Raw genomic sequence first — 16,170 nt, 5'->3', positions numbered from 1 at the left:
GACTCCCATTGCCATTACTGGGAGTTACACCTGTCATACACAAGAAAGTACATGTAAGGAGAGTCATTCACTACTTACAGGTCACTGATCATTTTTGAAGTCTTTTACATGCTGATTATCCGTGGGTTTAATGGAAATTTCCCCTCACCACTTTAATTTTCCTGGATTTTGGTTCATTTCAGTAACGTGCTGTGGTCTTAATCTTGTATGCATCCACAATCAGAGCTTGGTTGATCACCTACTTACTCCTTTTTTACCGTGAACTGTGTGACACACACTTACATCTTGTGCTGATGACTTGACTCTGATGTCCTTAGTCATAAACATACAGCTTCCAGCTGAACCAATAAGGCTTCCGTGCCAAATCACTGCAGGAGCTGGGTGACCTAGGAGAATATGAATTTTCACAAACTGTGTATCAGGGATTAATTTATAATTGCCCTGCCATTTCTTGGGTTTTCAATTCTGACAAGATTACTAGGACTGAAATTAACTGCTGTGTTTACACATTTAGTCACATCTTATTGTTGTTACTCATGCTGGCAGTACAGGAGGCGTATATGAAAATTCACCATCCACATGAATTGTTCTTCCTTTGCTGAAAAAGTTTCTAACACATTCTCCCTTCCTTTGCTTCTTAGTCTGCAAATGTGTGGCATTTTTAAATCTACATATGATTAGTGTTAGGAAAACATACAGGGAAAACAAGGGAACTGACAGTTACCTTTTCCATAAACTAAACTGGCCTACAGGAAATTACCTGTTGAGTACAACCTGGACACTGAGGTTTAACAGAAACAGGGAGTTGCAATTACCCACTTCAGTTAGGAGCAGAAACCTTGCAGAAACCAGACATCTCCTCCATCTCAGCCTCCTCTTCTTGGTTACACTTTCCCATTTCCCTTTTCCCTTGGCTATACGTTTCTTGATTCTGAGCTGTGCAAAAACTGTCATGATCTCTAATTCAGAAGAAAGTAGCTGAAGGCTGTTTTAAGTTATGCCAGTGGTGTTGCTCAGACCATGAGGAGTACGACTGGGGCACCAATTCTTTCATCCTGCAGAGAGCCACTGAACGCATCTATTTGCTGAGGATTTCCATGGTTGTAGCATCTTTCGGCTACCTCTTTTAAGACAGCCTTCTAGTTGCCTGTTACTACAACAGGGAAGGCAGAGTAGCCCAGGTGTGAAGACTGAACCTACTGCAGCCTATGCTTTGCTGTCACAAAGACAAAGCCAGTTTAACTGACCCAACCTGCATCAGCTGCACATCTTTCAGTACCAAAACTCCTCTTCACATATGCTCCTGTAAGAGTGTCTGGTTGCTATCTGCTCTTCATGCACTATGAGGCAAAAGTATACCTAAGAAATGCATTTCTATGAAGCACTTAGACTGCTATATAAATGTAAAAACATGCTGAAACCTCATACCAAATGCATGATATCTCGAATTCAGTAATATCCTTTGTCATTTAGTCTTTTGTCATTTGCAGTGGAATTTGAATGTTGGTGGAAAGTCAAAGGAGCAGTATTGGGTTAATTTCCTATCAGTAGACACCCCAGTGAAGAAAGATGAAATGAATCCGTTTAATTTAAATGTGGGGTTTGACTTGCAAATGTACCGGTGTGCCTATATATTACACAGCTCTATGAAATGGCAACAGAAAGTAAACAAAAGCAGCGAGCAGTACTGGAAAAGGAATAAAACAATAAAAACAAAAGCACAGATGAACGGCAAACAGTTACAATCGTCAGGTTTACAGGGTTAATCTGTTTCAAGGGAATTTTTCCAAGATGGAGCGACTGCTTGAAATGGACTTATTAGGTGGACTACTGATCAATACCAACCTGGTGGCTAAAATGAGCACGAGTTATTGCCTCGCAAAAGCCTGGGACATGAAATGTGCACGGAGGCTGGGTGCAGGGGGAGCGGGCAGCGGGTCTCTTTGGGAGCGCCTGCGGCTCACGGAGGGATTCACGGAGGGAAAGAGAGTAGGGGACGGTTTCCAAATGCTGGCTGGCGCTTTCGCACCTCGCTACCGGGAACTCTCCCCACCGGGCACCGAACCAGCTTTGCGGGTCTGTGCGCCTGCAGACACGCGTGTACACGGACCTGCACGTGCGTGCACCGGTGCGCACACACACACACACACACAGACACACAGACACACACGCGCGCGCGCGCGCGTCCCTGCGCACGCCGGTTGCGGGCATCGCTGCAGGACGGCGCGCAGCGCTCCGGTCTCCTGCGCGGGGAAACGGAGTCACGGGCGGGCGCGGCGACTCCCGCGGGGCAGCGGCGGCGCGGGGGGGAGGGAGGGGAGGAAGCTTTTGCCCCCCGCCACCGAGGAGGAGGAGGAGGAGGAGGAGGGGGAGGAAGGGCGTCCAGCCCCCCCGCCGCGCGGGCTTTCGGCACGGCGCGTCGCGGCCGAGCGAGCCGTCGGGGGGGCGCGGCGGGGCCGGGCCGGGCCGGGCCGGGGCGTGCGGCGGGCAGCGGGACGCGGGGGCCGGCCGCGAGGGGGGCGTGCGGGGGGAGGCCGTGCCTCGGCGGCGGGGGAGGCGTCTGCGGCGCGCCCCGCTCGCCGCTCGCCTCTCGCCGCTCGCCGCGCCGGGATTAAAGGGCGCCGGTGCCGGCGGGGCCGCTCCGCCGCCGCCGCCCGCCCGCCCGCCCCGCCATGTGGCCGCTGGTGGCTCTGTGCTGCTGGTGGCTGCCGCTGTCGCTGTGGCCGGCGCCCGGCCGGGCGGGCTCGGCGCCCGGCGCCCTGTCGCGCGGCGGCCCGGCCCCGCCGCCGCCGCCGCCGCCGCCGCCTCCGCCCGCCGCGGGCGCCGCCGCCGAGAGCCGCGCGGAGCGGCTGGGCCGCGCCTTCCGGCGCCAGGTGCGGCGGCTGCGGGCGCGCAGCGCGCGGCTCGAGCTGGTCTTCCTGGTGGACGAGTCGTCGAGCGTGGGGCCGGCCAACTTCGTCAGCGAGCTGCGCTTCGTCAGGAAGCTGCTCTCCGACTTCCCCGTGGTGCCCGCGGCCACGCGCGTCGCCATCGTCACCTTCTCCTCGCGCGGCAACGTGGTGCCGCGCGTGGACTACATCTCGCGGCGGCGGCCGCAGCAGCACAAGTGCGCGCTGCTGGGCCGCGAGATCCCCGCCATCGCCTACCGCGGCGGCGGCACCTACACCAAGGGCGCCTTCCAGCAGGCGGCGGTGAGCGCCCGCGGCGCGGCGGCGGGGCGGCGGCGGGGCGGGCTGTGCGGTGCCTGGCGCTGCGTGTGATGAGGCGTGGCGAGGTGCGCGGTGCTGCCGGTGGTGCGTGGCGAGGCGGGCTGGGGTGTGGTGAGGTGCCTGGTGCTGTGTGTGGTGCTGCCGGTGGCGCGTGGTGAGACGGGGTGGGGTGGCGATGTGAGGTGCATGGTGAGGTGTGTGGTGAGATGGGGTGGGGTGGCAATCTGAGGTGCCTGATGAGGCATGGTGTCTGGTGCTGCATGTGATGAGGTGCAGTGGTGAGGCGTGTGGTGCTGCGTGTGGTGGGGTGGCCATGTGAGGTGCGTCTGGAGGTGTCTGGTGCTGCATGTGATGAGGCGTAGTGGGGCGGTGTGTGGTGTGTGCATGGTGAAGTGTGTGGTGAGATGTGGTGTGGCAATGTGAGGTGCATGGTGAGGTGTGTGGTGCTGCATGTGATGCATGGTGAGATGGGGTGGGGTGACGATGTGAGGTGCATGGTGAGGTTTGTGGTGCTGCATGTGATGCATGGTGAGATGTGGTGGGGTGACAATGTGAGGTGCGTGGTGAGGTGTGTGGTGCTGCATGTGGTGCATGGTGAGATGGGGTGGGGTGGCGATGTGAGGTGCGTGGTGAGGTCTGGTGTCGCATGTGATGAGGTGCAGTGGTGAGGCATGTGGTGCTGCGTGTGGTGGGGTGGCGATGTGGCATGCGTGGTGTCTGGTGCTGTGTGTGCTGCTGCATGTCATGAGGGGCGGAGGTGTGGCGACGGGAGGTTTGCGGTGCTGTGTCGTGCGGTGAGGGGTGGTGTGACGCTGCGAGCTGCATGGCGAGGTGTGATGTGTGGTGGTGCGTGTGGTGCTGCACGTGGTGCGGTGGTGTTCAGTGCGATGTTAAGGTGTGTGGGGCCGTGTGGTGGGTGGGATGTGGGGCAGTGGCGTGCGGGGCAGAGCAGTGCCGTATGTGCTGTCACTCAGCCGGCATGGCGAGTCAGTCTTTCCATGGTGTCTGTGCTGGTGACTGTCCTGTTTTCTGCTGCACTTGGAAATAAATGTGTGAAACTTGCTCTTTGGAGGAGCGTGGAGCCAATGTCCCAATTTCAGAACTGATAGAGATATTTCCGAGTCAAGTCTGGCTCCTGAAAAGCCTGCCGTGTTTCTCAGCAGTGGGACTTGGGTGCCTGGTAGCTGTCAGCAGTCAGGGATGTCTTCATACTGTCTCCAGATGAATGTTTTAATTGCTGATGGCCAGCAAAGGTGCTCTTAGCCAGTGTGTATACCAGCAAGTTGAAGCACGTCCAGGAGCATTTCCAGGCACTAACACAATCATCTGTAGCTCTGAATTGCCGTACAGCCTCACGGCACCAATTCTGCCCAAGCAGCTCCGGGACGTCTGCTGGCACCTGACCATGCCAGAGGTTTCCAGCAGACAGCCGGGGCAGCCGGTCTCCTCTGGAAGCTGTTTTACGAGGATGGACACAGGCTGCTCCCTGCCGTTGACCTCTGTACCAGGAGCATTCCCAAGGCACATTTAATTTCCTGGTATGAGCGCAGTCTCAGTGCCCAGTATCTGAGCATCTTGTGTACCTCTCTCAGGAGACCTTTTGCAGTCCCCTTTGGAGTAGATGAAAGAGGAGGTACAGACAAATGCAGGAGGCACATCAGCAGCTTGTGTTCTTATTCTCTTCTTCACATTTGGCAGGAGACAGGAAGACTTATTTTCCAGTGTGCCCTGAGTTGCACATAGAAATCCTGCTTTAAGAAATCATATTGGATCTTCCATTGTGAAATCCAGATTTGATATGGATGCATTCTCGGGCAAGCTGTGTGGAATAAGTTAGAGAAAGAAGTTAAAAGTAACGGCACTATGAACAAAACCTGAGCTGAAAAGATGTAGTCTGTTTTGTTCAATATGCAGTCCTGACTAATCATACCTTTGAAATTGAATAAACAGAAGTTAAATTCAGAAACCTACCATTTAGTTTCATGAGCCCAGCTAAATCCTGTGGGTGCACCAGTGTCACTGTCATTTTATGCTGTGGTCTCCTAAGAACTTGGGAAGAATCATTTTCACACGATGGCACGGAGAACTGCAACAGAGTGACAAAGTTACATGTTCACATTGCTTGCTGGCTCTTGGTTAAAGATACTGTGTTGTGGTTTTGTGCTGTTTGTCTTCTTCCTGTGAGACAAATTACAACTCTAGGGGGATACTATCCATTCTGGGGACTGTTCTGTGTTTAAAATACCACTATTGGAATACATTTAGAGAAGTATTTTAAGTATAGCAAAATTGGTGTTCCCTCTGGACTCCTATACTCCTGTCCTTTGTTTTTAAAAGTCTTTCGTTACAACCATCATTATTTTTTTCTTTCACTTTCCTAAAATGTCTCATTTCTTCTTATGCTTTAATGTGGCGTTTGTTCTGCTTCTAAGCAGAATTCTCTGCTTCTTTTCCAAAACCAAAAGTCTCCGCTAAACTTGACAAACTCCCAGAAATAGTATCAGTTGTGTGTTGCAATATCAGAAAATGAAGGAAAGTAGATCATTACAGTAATCCAAATGCTTAAATCTTTGTGCAGCACTCTTCACTGGTAGGTCTTAAAAGAGACTAATTCAAGCCTGTGTCATTATCCCAGTTCTACAGAAACCTCAGGCAAGAGAGAAAAGTGACATCTCTAAGGTCATCTGAGCAGTTGGTGGCTGACCTGGGAGCAGGATGTGGTAAATGAACAGAAGCAAGATTTATTTAGCAGTTGCTTGAGTCTGTCTGTCTCAGCCTGTGGCAGCAAAACCATTTAACACCCCCTGGAAGCAATGCCGTTCAGTTTAATGCACTGTTTCATACCTATGCTGCATCCATCTTTCAAAAAATAAGGGGATTCTCCTTGGCTCTGTAGTTTTTTATCCTCTCCGGAGGTGTTTTGTGGAGAGGTTTAATGCAGAGTTGCTGTGTTGTGTCAAGGCTTACTTTTGCCGTGTGAACCACATTTTGACATTTTTACCAGATACCTAGCAGGTTAAGGGTGAAATCTAGAAAGTAAATAGGAATATGAAGGATGTGCCATGGACAAGGGCCAGGGACAATGCCCAGACGAAGAAGGCTGCCTTAATATCAAAGTTCAGTTTGGGGAATTGGTTCTGGATTTCATATGACACTCACTCTATTCACTGACCTAAAGAAGCCTGATGTTTGTGTTACTTCTCTCAGCGGTTAAGTGTTAAAGAGAGAGTTTCTGCTGCAATGTTTTTTTCTCCAGAGCCCTTCAGTCATTGGGTCTTGTAGCTTGGCCAAATAGCCATAGTACGAAACAGAAGTGGATTTGAACACTGTCGGTAATATTGCCTGGTAAAACTTTAGGCGTCCCAAGCATGATGCAGAACTTAATTGCAGGTTCGGAAAAAAACAATCCATTTTGCTGTGCGTTTAGTTTGTTCAGGAAAGAGATCTTCTGCTGCTACATGTACCAGAAACTTCTTATGCTAGCTTAAAATTGCAGGAATTTGGTGGTGAATTTGTCATGCTTGCCAGTTAAAGCCTCCCAGTGAAGGAAATTTTTTTAAGCTTGGATTCTGACAGTTAGCTTTAATAACATTTCAGGGTCATTTTTATTTAGACATATTTTCACAGTTGTGTTCATCTCTGCACATACTACAATGTTTTCAAATATAATTTTACTTTTACCAAATCTAATTTTTGCATGTTCGAGAAAGATTTACTGTTCACACTTTTCCTGCTCCTTAGTAAAGTTTAATGGTCTACAGGCTAACCTTCTAGCTGGTGTAACTTTTTCTCCTTCTTTATATTTGACTATGGCTCTTACAGTTCATAAGAAGTCTGTGGTTTTCACTTTTTTAGCTAGCATACGAGGCAGAAGTAGATAGAGTGCTAGAAAATGGGTACCAAATCTGGGTATTTGAAGAGTGCCATTCAAACCCTCTGTATTCTGGTTCTAAAACTAGGTGATGGCAATAGGCTACTTTGACATAACATTACATATATCGTGGTCTGCTTCATTACTCTTCTAGGTAACGTAAGGTCAGAGTAAGTGACTGTGTTGTTGCAGGTGGTTTTTTTTACGCCTTAGATTCCTAAGATGTTAGTACTGATTGAGAAACATAAGATGCTACAGTTCTCACCTTATGTCTGAACGCTATAGCATGGGTAAGAGTAAAACGTATTCTGTGGTATCTTCCATGCAATTAAATCAAATATGGCTTGCAGTATGGGTATGTCTTTAATGGTACCTAGAATAGTTAATTTAAAAAAGTGAAAGAGCCATGGCATGAAGTTGTTTGTAACTCGGTTTAAGATCCACAAAACATCCTGCGAAGGATGTTCGTGTACGTGGCTTGAGACTCTTTCTCTTGTTTGTTTAGGTTTTGCATCATAGGAAAAAACAGATGTGGAGTTATGTAAAACATATTTATCATAGCAAAATATCTGTAGTAGTGTTTGTTTAGAGGTATCAACTTCTGCTCATGTTCAGCAGCCTTTCCTCTAAGGAACATGTAGCCAGGAGCAGTATAGGGAAGGGGGAGAAGCAGAACTTTTTCAAAACTCTTTGGCTCCAATTTTTCACATAGTGAGTTGATGGGCAGCACAAAACTAGATGCCGTACATGTTAAGCAGGTTGCTTAGTGCATTTCGGAAAGCTGCAGAGGTGCTCTGATGGCGAGGAAGAACTGAAGTTACTGCTGCTGTTTGAGGGACACATTTAAAGAACGCAACAGTGTGAAGTGCCGAGTTTCCCCGCTGTAGGTACCCGACGCTGCCCGCTCCAAAGACTCAGCACCCTGCAGGGTCAGATAAAAGGGTGTTTTGATCGAACCTTCTGGTCCTGAGAGGTAACCACTGGTAACAACAGCTGTTGCACCTCATGGGAGGGGGGGTGTTCGCTTCCTGGCAGATCAGTTGTGAAACAGAAATGGGAGGCCACCATACAGCAGTGGAAGGTTAACGGTGCATTTTCGTCCCTGCCCCCCCAAGACTCTCACCTTCGTCACAGTTCTCAAATGTGCCAGAAGAAGAAAAGAGTGCTCTGTCTTTGCTGATGGACAGTTTTTACGTCATGAAGCTGCACTACATGTTGTGGGTAAAAGATGAAAATACAGATTGTTTAAACTACTCCATGTAGTAGCCTCTTGACAAAATATGAATAGCAGCTTACAAGAAGACAGACTTTTTTCTGTCTTCAAATGTAAGTAAAACAGGGGATTTTTCTCTTCAAAACTGCACTTGAAGTTGTAGCTGTGCAGTGCTGCTGAGTCGAAGCCAGACCTTATATACATCCTGCCTTGAATAGACATATTAATTGTTATAAGCAACCTGGCAAAGCAATACCTGAGAAGGACCTTGGGAGGAGCTCTGTTGTTGTGGTAATTCTTATGTTAAAAAGCCAGGTTTTTTCCTTCTGTAATCCAGCTTTACTCCATTGAAGTCAGTGATATATATATAAAAATCAAAGGTCAGTCACAACACCTACGGATCTAAATGACACATTTTCTGTTTCTGACAGCGTCTGGTCTTCAGAAATAAAATCTGGCTTTTGTATCTAACCTGCTCTTGAGGGAGCATGACAATTAGCCAACCAGTATGTCAAATTCAGTGTTCTGTTATCATCCAATTAACAAACATGAAAAAACTGACCCTGAAAAAAATGTAAGCATATAGCAATTTAGGATAAACAATTCTAATGCTTATTTAATGCTTGTTTAAATAAGTGATGGTGGCTTTGTTTCTTCTGTATGTCAAAAGCACAAGAAAGTTCAGGATGCAACATTGTTACCCACTAGGATAATTGGCTTCTAATTTCAATGCATTATCAGATTCAAAATCTCATTTTGAAATCATAACAAAAAATAATTGAAGCAAAATAAAGTGGAAAACTTTTCATACCAGGTAAGTGATTTTTAAACTTTTTAATGTAAAAGTATTACCTTCTCACTCAGAAGACCTGCTGTGCATTTATGGTCACGTATGCCATCCGTTTACCAAAAAAGTATTTATGGATTTTTATTCCTATGACTGCTGAAGAATCAGCAGCTAATATTGAATGAGCAACAGATTCCATTCTGTCTCTGGTACCGTGATCTAAATATCTAGTGGCAGCTGTGGTCAGTTAGAGCTGACTGACTGACACACACAGTGGGCCTCTGTAAGCTCTGATACCACCTTGGAATCTGGACTGCAGATTATGGTGAAAAACCTGAAGTCAACCCGCTTTGCCTCCATGGTCACCTTTGAAATCGCACAGCTAGTAGTTAACAGTAACTGAGCAAATTGGGAGTGGAGTTCCTGTCAGCCCTCATCAGTTTCAGCTCTAAATCACTTTTAATCAGTGCAGAGTTTGTAAAAAAAAGTACTCATCCTGCATTCTGCAGTCTGGTGTAGGATGTGCTCACAAGATTTATACAGCAGGGTCAGAGACAGGGAACACATCTGTGTGTTGTTCACTGTCTTTAGGCCTCGCCCGAAATGGAGCTACCTTAAGAAGTTATTGAGTCGTTCATTTTTTTCCCTGGAAAAAACCAGCCAGAACTGGCAAGAAGTGCTCTGTTTAGTATCTTATATGGGGCTGAGTGGAGTTGAGATTTTATTTGGTGAAGACCTATTACTTAGAAGTTGGTCTGTCTGTGTCCTCAGAATTGTCTCCTGTATTTTACTCTAAGCAGAAGTGTTTGATTTGGAAGTCTGGTATTTAGCAGATTAGCCATTTATTATCCTCCCTTTAAGCTAAGCGTAATTCATTTTTAAAAAGCCAAAACGTGTGTCATCCAAGCAGCACAGAAGGATACTGCAAGGCTACCCTTTTGCGCATTCAACCTGGCAAACTGAGCTAATCAGTGTGAAGTACCGAGGAGAGAGTTAACATGACTTCAGGCACAGACTGAAGTCTTCAGCCTGGGAATCTTACTGCCGTACACAGACCACCTGTAGGGTCATTCTTTAGGAGTAGCATCTCCATATGGCAGTTGCAAGTTAGGTGTACTGTTTCTTCAGGTGTCTCCCTCTCTACTGAGTATGTGGGGTGTCGTGGATACATAGATGCACCACCTAACCTAACCTAAGACCCTGAATTGAAATAAAGCTCCCACTTTATCTCCTTTATTCTCCATGCTCTTCCTCCTCCAGTGCATCTGGAAGCAAGCATACTTGGTAGTTTCGGTTAAAAAAAAAGGGGGGGGGGAAATACTGGTGGCTCTTCTGCTTTTTATTGCTTTCTAAAGAATTGTTTCCCATGGCTTGAGAAAGTCAATAGTCAGACCTGTTAAATACTTTAGACTGCATGTCCTTCCAAGCCAAATTTTCTATACCTTGGAATATACTTCAACAATATGCTCATACTAGTATTAGGGATAAGAACAGTGGTGCAACATGCTGTATAAAGAAACAGTTGTTACTAAATGGGATGGCTTGTAATATTTTCATGCAACGTTTATAGTTTATTGAAAACCTGGCTTGAAAGAGTGCATGTTTTCATCCATCCCTACAGTGTTGCACAGTTCCTGGCCTAGTGGTTTATTCATACAAGTCATTACCTCTGAGAGTGACAAATTAGTCCATAAAAGAACTTGTAGCTGCAGTTCTTCTTGTTCTACTGTTTTTGAGGTGCTAATTATGGCGTATTGTTAATTGCATCTTGCACTACTGTGAGTTTATTCTGCATTATTTAAAGATAATTGAGCTTATAGATAATTAACAGAAGGAAGAACCTTGAAGCCATGTTAAATCTCATATACATCATAGTCTCCACTGAAATCTTCTTAAAGATCCGCAGAAAGTGCATCGCTGTTTATTAGTTTCCAGTGACTATCTCTGATTTCTGATTGTACTTCACAGAATTTTAAGACTGAAAAGATCATCGAGTATATTGTTTGAACCCTCACATAACTGTAAAGAGTTTTTTATGACTTTCAGCCCTAAAGAGTAGCCTTTGGTGGTGCTGTGTAGGATGGAGCTGAATGATGCAGTGAGCAGCTAGGGCCAAATCTTTAGGTGAGCTCAGATTTTCTGCCTTTTACATCTGCTTTGAATAGGAAATGCCATGCATGCACTTTGAGAAGCAGAGAAACTGTTACAGTGTTTAAGAGAGATCCCAAGGAAACGTGCAAGTGCCCTATATATTCTACTAATGGCATGTGTCCTTCTGAGGTGTTGAAAATGAGTCATCCCATTACCTGAAGTCAGCTCTTCATTTGTATTATAGTGACCCTTTCATTTTGAACTGTTCCACCCGTGTTAGTGTATTGTAGCCACACTGATCCTCTGCAGTTGTTAAGTGCTAAGTATGAAAGATAGGATGGACAGTATGAGAGATATGATAAACTAAGGCAAAAAAGCGCCATTTTCTGGAAGAAGGTGGGCAACCATAGCACAAGGAAAGGTGTTCTGTTTCTCTCATTGCTGATGAATTTGGCACCACCAGCAAAGGAACTTACATTACCAGGCTGCTGTTCCTTGTCTCACCCTCCTGTACCTGCCTTGGCAGGCTTCCATAGGCTGCAGAAAGCTGATCTAATTCTAGCCATAGAGGCCATATGATCAGAGCACATCTGGACATTTCTTGTGACTTCTAGCCCTGAGGCCTGTTGGGATGAGTGTTCCTGCCTAGGAGGACCTGCACTGTGCAATGTACCACAGCCTTCCTGACCTGTTTGGTCAACCAGCTGTGTCTGAAGTAAGGAAGAGAGGAGGTTTGGGGATGCAGAGACGGAGTGGTATGCCAACATCCATTGCGGCGCATATATGATAAGAAGAGCCTCTACCAGAAGGTGCAGTCATCATTTACAGCCTAATACCACAAAGCTCATCTCACTGGTGTAACATATGGAGGCAGAGTAAAGTGAGCAATGTGAGACATTGCTGCGGGAATTAGCACAAATCTCACTGATACCATCACAGAGCTAACAGACAATAAAGGAAGCTTTTCTAAAGAAACATCATGGTAACTGGGTGATCTCATAATAAATGTTTCAGGGACAGAGATTCCTGGGAACACCTCTCTCTGTCCTCTACTCCTCTCTCAGAGCCTTTGCTGGAGGAGTCTGGCACATAGTATGGTGTGTCCCACCCTGTCCTTCAAAGTTAGCACCTTCACACAGGAATGAGTCTTACAAAGTGCTTTTCCACAGAGACACAGGGCTAAACCAGAAACACTATTAAGCAATTTATGTGTAGAGTAGGAAATAAAGTCTAGGTATTACAATTTTTAAGAGGTAAGGAGGAAAAAAGTTGTTTTATTTTTAACTCATTCCATTGATTTATGAGAGGCCTTTTCAGCACAATGCATCATATTTAGCAGTAATTCCTGATACAAGTCTCAGCATTAATATTCTGTTTGTAACAAATTTTGCATGTTCTGTAACACACTTTTAGCCTCTTTCCTCAAGTTCCACTTTTACTGGAAGTAGAAAGTTAGACTTTGCAGGCATGACAGGACATTTGCAGCCATCAGAACTTTCTGACTGTCCTACTTGCAGACCCTTAAAAGCACCTCTCTTTTAGCAACAGCGATAGGAATTTTTTACTCATGTGAAGCATGCCCTTTACAGAGTCTGAAAGATGTTCTGCTTACAGAGGGCTGAATTTGACCAAAATTACTCTGTGCCATTATTGCTCTCTGTCCTTTATTGTCCCCTCCTGCTTCCCAGTGACTGTCTTGGTAGAAGGAGCTGAGATAAGGCCCAGAATACTTAACTACTAAAGCAATAGAGTAGCACTAAAATTTTCAAAGGTGGGCTCTTCAGCTAACCAGGACCATATTCACGTCTTTGAGTTGCTAACTTCTGCATGATGTTGACGTGATTAAAAACAAAAGCTCCTGTTAAAACAATGATATTCACAGTGGTTAAGAGTCTGTCTGGTAACCTCAACCATGGAGACGAAGAACCTCGTGGAACCTGACAGGCAGCTTATAAGAGGCTTTAGCGTTCAGAACTGTGGTGCTTTGCTGGACAAAGGGGTTAAACAGCAAAGCAGGGAGACCCACTGTCTGTCTTATTTCTCCCCCACACACACACGCAGTCTTGGGCTGGGACAGCTCTTATCAAAACTATCTGTTCATGTTGCACCATTCCAGCAGTCCTGGAGCAAAAGAAGGCATTCAGAAGGTATTTGAGTGTGACAGCTGGCAGGAGATGGCCAGATCATGAATTGTGTTCGTCCTTTTGGAATTAATTATTTTATTCAGTTTTTTCCCTGCATTTTTAGAGTAATGAATGCTTAAAACAAACACAAAGGAAACAAATATTTGGCAAATACACCAGTCAATAATGGTATGAATTTCTGGTATGAAAATACATGAAGATTGATTATGTATTCAGTAAAATAGCTTGGAGTCTTTTTTAATAACAGCAAAAAACTGGAGCAGTACTGGATAAATCAAGTAACATCTTGGTTCTATTAATGATGGAAATTGCTCATAGACAAAGAAAACATGAAGAAAAAGGACTTTCCTTTCTTCAATTCAAACCAAGGTACATTAGCAAGATGGTATTTTGAATAAGGTACATAGCATATCAACAAATGGACGCATTTGTTGTGAATGTAGCACACACAATATCAACACACGAAACCTGCAGCAGCCTTTCAGATTCCTGATTAGCTGTTGATAAAAGGTTGCACAGCACCAAAAGCTGAGGAAATGGCCATGTATCTGAGTTCCCTCGTCTTTTAAAGTCACATTTAGAAGATCTCAGAAGGATATGTATGTAAGCTATTTCCTGGGAACTAGGTGCTTTCCATCTGTCCTAAGTTGGAGCCCAAAACTACATGCCACCAAAATTTTCAAATCACCAGACCCAAGTAACTAGCACTAGCAATTATGTGGAACTGAATCTAGGTCAAGATTTTATGTGGTAGCTCCTGTCATTGCAAAAGCAATGATTAGGGGGTTTTTTAGGGAAGAAATAGTCTTTATAAAAAAGTGTGCAATGTGAATATGATTGTCTTGAGTTGGAATGAATAGCTTTGCTCTCTGAGATAAGAATAATTTCTTCATTTTTAAAACTGTACAAAATGCTTGAAATGGCATTTGTTAACTGGGCAACAGTACTTTTTAAAGAGTTGAAAGTTTAACAGACATTACAGTCAGAATCCATGCTATATAAAGAGGGGAAAAAAGTTAGGTTAGTGATAAATGAACTGGATGTCAGGTTATGTTCCTGCTGCCTCACAGAACAGCAGAATCACAGAATAGTTGGGGCTGGCAGGGACATCTGGAGATCACCTGGTCCAACCCCTGATCAAGCGGGGTCACCTAGAGCAGGTTGCCCAGGACTGCGTCCAAGCAGGTTATGAATATCTCCAAGGACAGAGATTCCACCACCTCTCTGGGCAACCTGCTCCAGTGTCCAACCTCCCTTAAAGTATAGAAGTTGTTTCTTACGTGTAGGAAACTTCCTCTGTTTCAGTTTGTGCCTGTTGCCTTGTCTTGTCACTGGACAGCACTGAAGAGAGTCTGGCTACATCTTCTTTACGCTCTCCCATCAGATGTATATAAACACTGATAAGATGCCTCCTGAGCTTTTTCTTCTCCAAGCTGAACAGTCCCAGCTCTCTCAGCCCCTTCTCAGATGATATGTCCATATATTTCCTGTGTGATCATGAGCATGTCTGGCTTTTTTACCAGTACACTTTGATTCAAAGAATGTGGATCCAGAGAATGTCTGTCTCTCTGTTGTGAGACCTACTGAGTTCATACCTGCCAGATACATAGAGATGCTTGGAAGATAAGTGCTATGGCTAAGCAAAAAATAATTTATTATTATTTTTATGAAATCATTTAAGAAGATGACTTGCTTTCTTAGTTAAGATTCTCACACTGTGTTATTGACAAGAGATGGAAAGTTCATTCTCAAAATTATGCAAAAAACCACATTCAGGTTGGAATTTTGAAAGATGATGGGGAGATGACTTCAGCAAGGAAAATTTAAGGTTGAAGAAAAAGGGGATAGAAGAGGATAGAAAAGATAAAAAGATACATGCATAGATTAACTACATGATTCTGAAGACCCACTCATTGCATAAACGAATCATCAGAAAATTGTTATATCTAGTATATGGTTTGTTAAAGGGAAGTAACAATCCTGGTAATACTTGATTAGCATGAAGTCACTGCATTTTACACATTTGTTATTTCTGTTTGATTGTTACATTCAACAGCCTGTTACTTGTAGCATATTCAAATATACAGGTGCATCCTGCAGATACATCTTTTCCTTAAATTCTGTATGCAGTTCCTGCTAGGGGAATATTCAGGGAAACCTTTTCTATTAGTTAATTTATTGTGTCAGATAAGAGCTCAGATTCCTTAGAGTTTGCATAGCAATGCAGAAGAAAGTTTTGAAAAAGCCAAAAGGAGGAAGGGTTAAAGGTGGCAATTGGAATCCAAAACCTGTAACTGTGGAGTAATTTTAGTTCCTGTCCTACAAAGGGGGCAAAAACCTAAAGAGATTTATTTGAGTGAAGCAGAGGAAATAGCACTGTCCAGTGAACAACAACAAAAAATGGTGTTGAAATCAGACATTTGTTCTTTTACAGAGGGAGCACTGGAAGTATAGTCAATTCCTTTATGTAGGCTGATATTTGTGTCATGCTTCAGGGTAACATTATTTATGTCACACCACAACTCTCCATTACTGCTGTGAAAGAACCAAGTTTCTCAGGACTGCTCAGGATTCAGTAGTAAAATACCTCAACCTCACCAAAAGCTAGGGTTGGTCCCAATATTGCTTTTTTGTGGGGGAGGACTCAGAATATTTGTTTAGATTAAATGTTTCTTTCAGACTTGGGCATTTTTACCTGCAGGAGAAACAAAAGCAAAAGGAGCTTGAAACAAAGTGTGAGCTTTACGAGAGGATTTAGGAATCTTCCTCACAGTCAGGGAGAAAGCAGCAAGGAGGCATTTGGTAAAGTCCTAAGGCCTGAGTTTCTCTGACTCTCATTAGTGTCCTTATCGCTT

General features: G+C 45.1%; 1 protein-coding gene across 1 annotated transcript in view; it reads left to right on the top strand.

The window, feature by feature from the left end:
• The first annotated feature begins 2,672 nt into the window (after window positions 1–2,672).
• SVEP1 (sushi, von Willebrand factor type A, EGF and pentraxin domain containing 1) overlaps window positions 2,673–16,170 on the top strand; it is a 133,141-nt gene continuing 119,643 nt past the window's right edge. The window contains exon 1 of the mRNA XM_067315744.1: window positions 2,673–3,191. Coding sequence (XP_067171845.1) covers window positions 2,673–3,191 — 519 coding nt within the window. The remainder of the gene's footprint in view (window positions 3,192–16,170) is intronic.

The sequence above is a fragment of the Apteryx mantelli genome, chromosome Z (genome assembly GCF_036417845.1).
Source record: "Apteryx mantelli isolate bAptMan1 chromosome Z, bAptMan1.hap1, whole genome shotgun sequence".
Classification (NCBI taxonomy): Eukaryota; Metazoa; Chordata; class Aves; order Apterygiformes; family Apterygidae; genus Apteryx; species Apteryx mantelli.
The sequence above is the reverse complement of the archived record's forward strand: the minus strand, read 5'-3'. Positions and strand labels throughout refer to the sequence as shown.